Consider the following 10,244-nt stretch of genomic DNA (forward strand, 5'->3'; position numbering starts at 1 on the left):
GCAACTTAGCAAGGCCCTCTGCAACTTAGGGAGACCCAGTTTCAAAGTAAGGAATAAAAATAGGGCTGGGGGTGTTGCTCCGAGGTAGAATGCCCCTAGGTTCTACTCCCAATGCCCCCAACACAAAATAAATAATAAAATAAATAAGTGTATGTCCAGATGGGGTGTTGGGAGGTGTCTGTATTTTGAGGCCCTGCCGGGAGCTCCTCTGGCAGAGTTCCGGCCCTCTGGTCTGGAGGGCTTGGGAAAGTGCAAGGGCTCTGGAGAGGTATTCGTGAGCAGGGGAGGTGGGCGGGCCGGGGAGGGGTGTTGGAAGCCTTGGTAGCAGGTCCTGGGGCGGGGGAGGTGGGGACGCTCCATAGGGGCGTCCCTGGGAGGGAGAGGTGGTGAGCGCCTCAGGGGTGCCCCTGTGGAGGGGACGCAGGTGGGTTTGGGAGGGGTGCTCCCTGGGCGAGGGAGGCAGGTGGGCTGGGGAGGGGTGTCCCTGTGTAGGGGGCTGGTGTCTCCAGTCTGAGCCCAGTCACCCATGGCTGCAGATGGTGTCTTCAGGAGTGTCTCCTGGGAGACTGAGGAGGGCGCCTGGCCTGGTCCTGGAGGACAGCTGGTCTGAGGGTTGCTGGTCTGTTCCCAGGGCCTGGCTCCAAGGGGCCTCCACACTTTTTAGAGGAAATCGATATTTAGTGTTCACAGCGGCCATGGGTGGCCTGGGGAGAGCGCATCCTAGAAGGCTGTGGTCTGGGGGGTCGGGGGCAGCATTAGATCCCCCAGGAGCAGGACCAGCCACAGGGCCTGTGGTCGCTCCCTCCCCACAGTACCAAGAAGGGGCTTGCAGCCCCTGGTGCCTGCAACCCAAGGGGGCTGGGGAGGGAGAGCAGCCTCTGAAGATGGCCCGTCCACTCCTGGGGGGCAACGGGGCCAAGCCTCCCTATCATGGGCTCTGAACGCATGTTTGCTCTTAGATTTAAAAAGCCCCTCATCCTGCATGAGGCTCTCAGCGGCCTGGCCTCCGAGGCTGCTCCCAGGTGCCCGCACTCTGAACCCAAGAAGGGCTCAGCAGGAGCCAGACCCCCCTCTGCTGTCTGTAAACACTTCAACTCCCCAATTACTCTTCAGGGCACAAAGAACCAAGAGGCTCCCGGTGCTGCACCAGCCACTTGGAGTATAATTCTGCAACAGCCATTATTTGGACGCAGCAATCTTAGTCACAAAAATTACTCATGGAAAAATACCCCCAGGGCCCTTTAACTGGGGGAGCGTTCCATGAGGCAGGGGCCAGCCCTGGAGCCTGCTGTACCCAGAGCCCCCACCAAGAAGGATCTGCTCAGCAGGGCTGCCAGGGCACCGGAACCGGCTCTGGCCCCACCCGCCCTACCCTATGCCAGCCCCATCTCTGATAGGCCCTGCCACTTCGCTGAGCCCTGGCTTCGCCCGGCAGTCATCCAAACACCAGCATCATGGAAGGCGCCTGCCCTGGGCTTGTGGGGCTGCCCAGGGGCACAGGGACAGGGCCCTGTGAGTCCAGAGCAGCCCCACCTAGGGGCAGCAACAGCTGGCACCCAGCAGGCACCTGCAGGTGGGGCACCCAGGCCCTCCTCTGTGCGGCCCAGGCAGGCCTGGGGTGCTCTGCCCACCCCGGCCAGGCCAGGCCTCTCACCTGTTTCCCCTTTGTTGAGTCCCCCGCCCCCATGCTCTGAGTCAAACCAGTGGCTCGCCCCCCTCCTGCCCTTCCCCACATGCTCCCTGTCCAAGGGCAGCCTAGGGGTCAGAGGCAGCGTCCTCCCCATGAGGGGGAAACTGAGGCAGGGGTGGGCTGGCCTGGCACAGCCAGAGAAGCCGGGCTCAGGTGGGTGTGCAGTCTGTCGAGATGTTTCAAGACCACCTCCACTCCATCCTGCTTCAGAGATCTCTGTCACCAGGACCAAAGCTGGGCCGTGGTCACTGGTACCCTGAGCCTCTGCACCCAGAGGCTCCTGTCCAGCCCCACCCCAGCTGCCTGGGGGAAGCTCTCTTTAGAAGACACTGGGACAGCCAGAGCCAAGTCAGCTGCCCTCCTGGTCCTGGGAGGGCACTTGGCAGTGGGGAGGCCCATGGGCCTCATGCACCCCAGTGAACCTTCTGGGGCGATCTCCCTCCCCAGAGGGCCAGGTATGCCTGGAGGTCAGCGGGGTCCAGGGCACGATGTCCTGCGCGGCAGGCACAGGCTCTGCTTCCAGTGGGAGGGGCGCACCCCAGCCTCCAGGGACCCTGCGCCCCTGCCTGTGTGTGCAGGGCTGCAGGCGAGAGCTGGCTCGCCTCTGCCGCTGCCCCCAGGAGCTCGCCCACCCAGGGCAGGCTGGGCCCCGGCAGCTCCCCAGGAGCCCGACACCCTCATAGGCACCCCTGTGCCCCTCCTACCCCCACTGGCCTGCTGCCTTCATACCTGCTTCCTGCCTCTGAACCTTCCCTGCCATCTCTCCCAGCTCCGGGGGCCCGCTGTGGTGGCCGGGGCGGCAGAGCTGACCCTCTGGGTCCCTTGTGGCTGCTGCCCTGACTCCGGCACCCGGACACCTGGGCGGACCTTCGGGTGGCAGAGGCCTGCGGCCAGCGAGGGAGGGGGCCCAGGAGAGAAAGGGGCGCCGCAGCCAGCCGGGGAGCAGGCAGAAGGGGATCCGAGGCAGCCGCAGGTGAGTCCCGCGGGTGCCCAGCGGGTGCGTGGGGCCGGCGCGCAGGGCCGGGGCGCGGGCGCGGGAGGCGGAGGGCAGGGCGGCGGCACTCACCTGGCCCGCGGCGCCCCCAGGCTCCGCTGCTGTGTGCGGGCGCTGGCTCGGGGCGCTCTCCGCCAGCGGGGAGGCGGGGCGGGGCGGAGCTAGGCAGGGATGGGCGTGGCTCTGTCTGGGGGCGGGGCTCTGTGCAGTCGGCGGGCAACGGGCCCGGAGGGGTGGGTAGATGCTGTGTCCGCAGCTTCACCTGCCCCACTCCCGCGGGCCCAGGCCCTGTTCCTTGGTCCTTTTTGGGACCTCTGCGCTGGGGCCTCCGATGACTGTCCGTGCCCCCACCCCATCTTCTGGCTGTCCAGGTTGAGCCCAAGGGGTCCCGGTAGAGCCCCCAAGTCTGAGGACTGGGTCTTCGCTCCAAGGAGAACCTCGGGGTGGTGGAGGGACCCCGAGATGGGGTGGGCTTTGCAGGAGAGTGGGGAGGTGGGTGGAGGGCCGGCTGGGGTGTTGGGGACCCAGGTGGCTGGCCGCTGTCTCTCCTCCTCGCGGGTCTGGCTTTAGCAATTTCTCCCCTCTGAGCCCGAAGGTTCCCAGGGCCTGAAGAATGCACCGGGAGCCCTGATTCTAACAGGACTGGGGTTCATCTGCGGGGCAGGCAGCCGGGTGAGGTCTTTCACCCCAAAGCTCTTACCAGCTCCTGGAACCCAGTCACTGTCTGGAAGAATGGAGGTGTCTGCAGATGGTTGGGGGTCACCAAGGCCCTCGCCCAGGTGTAGGGGCGTCGCCTGCCACCTGTGCACAGGAGGCTGGAGCCCACCGCAGGCCTGAGGGTGCGGGCTGGGGCTGCTCGTATGTGATTCTGCATTTCCTACAGGGAATATGGAGTGTGTGTGAGTGAGTGTGTGTGTGTGAGGTGTGTGAGTGTGTGTGTGTGTGGTGGTGTGTGTGTGTGTGAGTGTGTGTGTGTGTGGTGTGTGAGTGTGTGTGTGTGTGTGTGTGTGTGAGTGTGTGTGTGTAGTGTGTGTGTGAGTGTGTGTGTGTGAGTGTGTGTGTGAGTGTGTGTGTGTGTGTGTGTGTGTGTGTGAGTGTGTGTGTGAGTGTGTGAGTGTGTGTGTGAGTGTGTGTGTGAGTGTGTGTGTGAGTGTGTGTGTGTGTGTGTGTGTGTGTGTGTGTGTGTGTTTGGTGGTACTGGGGTTCCTGGAAGCCCTTCTACCTCCAGGCTATACTCCCAGACCCATTTTTATACTTTTATTTGGAAACAGGGTCTCTTAAACCAGCAAGGCTGACTTCGAACCTGCATGATCCTGCTGTCTCTGCCTCCCAAGTGAGAGGATTACAAGTGTGCGCCACCACGCCCAGCTGGATTGTGTTATAATGGAGAAAAGGAGCTTCAGAACCGCCAGGCCCAGCCTCAAAGCCCGTTGTTTCCCTGAGGCCCCGAGTGGGGTCCCTGCTACCCCAGCACCCCTCCCAGCCACACTGTATTCAGAAAGGCTCCCAGTGTCCCTCCTCCCAGCCCCAGGCCAGCAACCCCAAGGGGCTGCATAGACCCTCCCCTCATTCTGGTGGGAGGCCAGACAGAGTTAGGAATTGGGAAAACCAGCCGGACTCTGCAGCTAGCTCCCAGGAGCCCCGTGGCCTCCCAGGCCTGAGGGAGCACCAGCCCGGTCTGATTGACCCACACACCGGCAGGTTTGAACCCTCTCTGCAGTTAGGCAGGAGACGCTGTTCCTAGCACTCCGGGAGCTAGCTGCACCGAGTTACAGACACACCTCTGGCAAGGTGAAAGCAGTACCTGTCCTACAGGCTCAGCGCACAGTGGAGGCCAGAAATCAAATGTCTTTACTGTAGGAGACTTTAGGTTGTGATAAATACAGTCACAGAGAAGCAGGCAGTGAGACAGGAGCAGGCATAGGCGAGGCCGACTCCAGGAGGGTACCCAGGCAGACCACAGCAAGCGCAAGAGCTCTGGGGCAGAGAAGCCACGTGGCTGGGCCAGGGAGCCACGCGGCAGTTGGTGGCCCTGGCCAGCCCCAGCAGGGCGCCTCTCGCTGTCATGGGCCAGCTCCGTTGCAGCCCTCTACTGCCCTGCTCACAGCCCTTCCGCCCGTAGGTGGCCCCTCAGCCCCATCAGACCAGAAGAGAGCTGCCGGCAGAGCTGCAGGAGAGCGGCTGTTGGGGGGGGCACGCCCTCTGGAGGCCTCCGTGGGCCTCAGCCTGCCTGGCTGTCTTAATTCTCACCTGGCAATTGTCTCGATGCCCATGGGGCAGGGTCTTCAGGAGCTGGGACCTCAGGGACGGAGCCGGCACAGGGACTCAGGCCCTCTCCACCTGGGGGGCCCCTGACTCCAGCATGGGAGACAGGGCACCTGGGCCCCAGCCCAGCCCACGGGCTCTGGGGACCACAGAGGCTACGCAGGTCCCTCCACACCTCTTCACCGCCATGTCTAGACCAGGGGACAGAGGCCAGCCCAGTGCCCCACCGTACAGCTGGAAACCGAGGCAAGGGACCCGCTGGCTAAGTTGTCGGGAAGCTGCGTCCTCCTCCTCTCTCTCCTGGGGAGACCCTCAATCTCTGGGCAGCCAGGGCCCCCCAGGCCCTTCCAGCCCAGCCTTGGGCTGCAGGGGTAGGTCCGTAGGGAGAAGCGTGCCCCAAGAGCAGGCCCTGGCCCGCCCTCCCACCAGCCCAGGCTCCCAGCCCTGCCCTCCTTAGGGGGCAGCCTTGGGCTGGGTCGGGTGCTTGGGAGGCTGGGGGATGGATCAGGGTGCCTCCCAGGACATCCCCTTCAGACCCTCTGGAAATGCCTGGGCACCCGGTCCCCCACAGTAGCTGCTCCCTCAGAAGGATCCTTCCAGAACCCACTCGGCCCCACCTCCTCCTGCCCATCCCCCTGCTGGGGCTCCGGCTCCCTCGGCCCTCCTCCCCGCTGCCCAGACCCCACCTGTCTCTGGCTCCCAAGAGGGCCAGAGATTCTGGTGCCCTGGGTGCAGGTCCTGTGAGAGGGTTGGTCCCGCGCACAGTAGGGGACAGCCCTGGGCCGGGCAGGACGCCTGGGCCACAGAGGTCTCCTGTGCCCCTGATGGCCAGAGAGGAGGCCTGGCTGTCTCTGCCCGCCGTCCTGCCTCACCCGCGCCCCGGGGATCAAGCGAGGTGAAGCGGCCAGGGGACACCGCGGAGGTCCAGGCCAGCACCGCGAGGATTAGCGGCTGCCGGGAGCCATGGCAACGGGACAGCAGTCCGTGGGCTCCCAGGGACGAGCCCCAGACCCCTCCCGTGGGGACCCCCGCTTGAGCTGGCCCACACAGTGGCCATGACGCCTCCTTCTGGGGACTGCGGGGCCCAGCCTTGCCCCCACCCTGCCTGCAGAGGCTCCCACCTCCCTCCAGCCAATCAGTCTTCCTGTGATTATTCACCAGCAACAGGCTGGCGCCTCTCACCTGGAACACCCCGACTGGGTGGCCCTGGGGGTCTCGCCCTCCTCCCACCACCCTCTCCCTGGCCAGTCCCCATGCATCTCTTCCTCCTGTAAATCCACGCACAGCTCAGTCGGGCCGCGGTCCCCGCTGCCCTGTGGCATCTTTCTCCGAGTCTGGTGCATAGCTGTCTCAGTGGGTGCGGTCAGCAGCGTGCTGGCCTGCGGGGAGGGGCGGTCAGAGGAGCTCAGTGTTCTGCAGGGTCAGCGCTGCCCGGCTGGCATCCCGCCTCTCAGTAGGAGGATGGTCACACCGGGCGCCTCTCAGGGCCGGCTGGAGGACGTGGGTGTCTAAGCCCTGTGGGGTCCCAGTATCCCCAGGAGCAGAGGAGACTTGCCGGAGCCAGCCGGCAAAAGTACGAGTTCCAAAGAGAGGCGTGAGGATGAAGGAATTTTTAATTCTAACGTGGGGGGGGGGGTTTGCCAGCCTACTATCTCTACTGGCTGACCCCTGCTCCAGGGTCAGTATTCTCTATCGGGCTGACCTACTGACCGACGCCTACTTCTAGGTCAATACGATCTCTCTTGGGCCGACCCCTACTCCTGGGGTATTTATAAAGCTACGGGTCAATCAGCATCCCCGTGCTGTCACCACCGGAATACAATAGAGGCCAATCCAAAGCACATACATTACAGGTAGGTTAGCCAGCACCCTCCTGCCATCACCACCTGATCGTCTCCCAGACCTTTTACTTTGAACCTTCCATGACCCCAAACCTTGTTGACTCTGGGCAAAGGACAGTCAGCTGAGTCAGAAATATTCTTTTAGGGAAAACCTTAATGGCTTCCAACAGAGACTGCAGCCCTGCAGACTCCAGCCTGGGGACTGGTTAGCCAGTGCTCCCTGAACTGGCGCCCAGGCTCAGCTGCTGGCTTTTTAGCCTAATTCTCACTGAATGTAGCTTTAAAAACCTTAGCTTTTAGCCAGGTGTGGTGGGGCATGTTTATAATCCCAGTACTTGGGAGGCTGAGAAAGGAGGATCAGGGTTTGCGGCCAGCCTCAGCTACTTAGTGAGGCCCTCTGCGACTTAGTGAGACCTTGTTTCAACATAAAGAATAAAAAATAGGGCTGGGTGTAGCTGGGAGGTAGAATGTCCCTGGGTTCCATACCCAGTACCACATACACACAAAAAAATAACCTTGATTTTCACTACATTTTTAGGCTCAGTGGACTAAACACCTTGGCTGATAGGGGAGCAGGGCCCACTCTGCGTCTCTGCCCACCATCCTGCTTGAGGAAGGCTCCAGAGCCTTCTGAAGACCGTGCCTCTGTGGGGCCCGCCCTGGTTGATAGAGGTGCGCGCTGGCTCCGTGGGTGCGCCTCCCGTGTTAAAATGGGAGTCACGTTTAACTGCAGCTTACCCGACTACCCAGGCTTTAGGAAGGAAGGCATGGTTTGGGCCACCCTGGGGTGGTGGGCCTTGGGACCCTTGGGTTCCCTGCAGCACCTCCTCTCCAAGTGCCCCGAGGGACCAGAGAAGGACAATGGAGACAGTGAGGCCTCACCAGGGCCCGGTCAGGGAGCGCCTGCGTCTGTGAGAGCCCCGAGTGATGTCAGAGGCAGCTGAGGGGAAGACTGCGTGGGTTCCGTGTCCACAGCCTCACATCGACCTGGAGCCGCCAGGGGGTCATCGCGGCCGGCCAGACCCACCCAGGGCTATCTGTCCCCTGCATTCAGGAAATTGCCCATGGAGGCCTGGCCCTGGAAGCCCATTTCCATCCCAGACCACGAACTCCATCTGCAAGTTTGTACAGCATTCAGAGAAGATCTGTGGAGTGCCAGCAGCCCACCGGAACCCGATGCCTTCCTGTTAGAGGTCCCTCTGCTGCTCCTGCCCAGGGGAGCCCGGAGCCATTCTCTCTCTGCCCCCTACCCGCCGTCAGGACCCAGGTGGCCTCTCCTGGGGCGTCGGGCCCGGGCCCCACCCCTGCCCAGCACAGCCTCCCTGGCCAGGGCAACCTCCAGGCCCACCAGCGCATCTCGTGGCTCGGGGGTCCCAAGGGGCAGGTGGGCTCAGAAGGGGCTGGCCCCATCTGGAAGCCTGTGCTTTTGGGGGCCCTGGTCTCCCCAGCAGAGCGCCGCTCAGGGCTGCTGGGCCACTGGGACGTGTTTCCACGTCCACTCACTCAAAACTCACTTAAGCCACTAATATCTCCCCCAGAGGCAAATCAAAAGAGCGCATTTTCCTTGATGAGCTCACATCAGTCAACTGTTACAGCAATCACAGAAGTCATCTCACCCGCAGGACGTAGTTGGAGTGCTGTCCTTACGTCTCACCCGCAGGACGTAGGTGGAGTGCTGTCCCTTCTAATGCATTACAATTCATGGCGTAGTGGCTTGTTTAATTTTCCATCCGGAAGTCTCGGGGCATTTGGAGACCGAATTCCCGGTCAGAGAGCAAGTCAGCTGCAAACGCGGAGCAGCGCGTGGCTGCCTGGCCTCACCGTCCGCAGTGACCGTGGGGAGGAGGTGGAGGCGCCCAGACAGGCACCTGTGCTGCCTATGGCCAGTCACGCCAGGTCCACTGCCCCCAGGGCACCGCGAGCCCTCCACACGCCAGCCCCCTGCTGCCCACGGGGACTGTGGCGGGACACCGGGCCCCCCCGGGGATCAAAGACAAGATCCGGGTCCCAGGCCAGGCAGACCACGCTGTGTGTCTGGCCCCGCTTTGCTCTGCTGTCCGGGGGTTGGCGGGTTGTGGGCAGCCCAGGATACACATGGGCGGCTCCAGGCCAGGCGTGCGGCAGGGGCCTGGCCCTACCTGGCCAGCTGTGGCCTCCAGCAGGGTCACCAGGTTGCCTCCGTGGCCTCATCTGTAAAATGAGACTTTTTTTTTTATTTAAAATCACTTCCTTTAATATATAATACACAAGACACAAAGATAGCCTAGCAAAGAAAGCTCCAAGTCCCAGCATTGGTAGTTTAGGAGGCAGTAAAGAAAACAAGCCTTTCCTCGGTCTCCCTAGGAAAAAAGGGGCGAGAAGACACAGAACAGCACAGGCCCTGGTGAGTCCAGGGGCCCGGGCAGGGCCGAGCTCTCGACCACAGCAAAGTGTTGATTCTCCTTGTCGTGGTCCTGGCCGCGATCCCACGCTTGTCCTCCAGTTTTCAGAAGTTGTCCAGTTCCAAGAACGGCTCCTTCCTTTAGTTCCCTAACATTTTCGCTTAGGGGAGAAGGTCGCTTACCCTGCCGCAGTGTCAGGGTCCCGGGGGAGTTGTCATCCTGGAGGATGGTAAGGGGAGATCTTCCTAGTACCTTGCTGTTTGGTTTCCGTCTATTGCACTTAGAACCTGATGATCGGGGAGTTTCAAGATCTCTCGACGGTTTGTCTGAGCTCTGGCTGGCCACAGGGATTTCTGTGGGGTGTCTTGCTTCCTCCTTGCAAAATACCTGTTTGGAGGGGACCTCAGTCTGGTTCCAAGGTGGCCTCTGGTCCTCACGGGATAGCTGAGTATCCAGAGGCAAGTCCAGGTCAGATGATGAAGCTGGTGCTAGGGGCACAACAGGCTCTGGGGGAAGATTTGATTTGGCGGCTTCTGTCTCAAATACTTCTTTGAGCTGTTTCACCAGTAGACTCTGAAGGTCTGCGCTGCTTGTCTTCATAGGCGTCCGCGCAATGCCAAGGGTAGGGGAGCGGGGATCCGAGTCCTGGGCCTGTTTAGGACCCTCCAGCTGTTCTCCTGCTGGTAGGCTTAGCTGTGGCGAGCTCTCCACCTGGATGGGAGTGCGCTGGATACCGGCACTAGGAGAACGAGGGTCCGCTACTCGAGCCAGATGCTTGTGTGGCGGTGGCCGCGCGGGAGTGAGTGGGACGCTCTTAGCTGAGCCCATGTCCAGTAGGGGCGGGGGCAGGGCCCGGCAAAGATTGAGAGGAGGATGCCGGGCCCAACTCCAGCTTTAGGAGTACGTACACCAGCTCGAGCCTCAACTCCCCGAAGCAAGGAGTTTCAAACTTCCCGCCACGCCCCCTGCCCCTAAAATGAGACTTTAAAGGATCGTGAAAAGAGCCGGGCCTGGTGGCGCACGGCTGTAACCCCAGGATCGGGGAGGCCGAGACAGGAGGATCACAGGTTCCA

The 10,244-nt window shown here is 62.1% G+C and overlaps 1 protein-coding gene across 1 annotated transcript; it reads right to left on the bottom strand.

The window, feature by feature from the left end:
* Window positions 1–9,129: 9,129 nt before the first annotated feature.
* LOC308268915 (cell division cycle-associated protein 3-like) lies at window positions 9,130–9,999 on the bottom strand (the record flags this gene model as incomplete). The annotated part of the gene is made up of 1 exon (XM_080704017.1): window positions 9,130–9,999. The coding sequence occupies one exon, from the start codon at window positions 9,997–9,999 to the stop codon at window positions 9,130–9,132; it is 870 nt and encodes a 289-aa protein (XP_080560143.1).
* Between the last annotated feature and the right edge of the window lie 245 nt (window positions 10,000–10,244).

This window comes from Muscardinus avellanarius (genome assembly GCF_963383645.1).
Source record: "Muscardinus avellanarius genome assembly, chromosome: 10".
NCBI lineage: Eukaryota > Metazoa > Chordata > Mammalia > Rodentia > Gliridae > Muscardinus > Muscardinus avellanarius.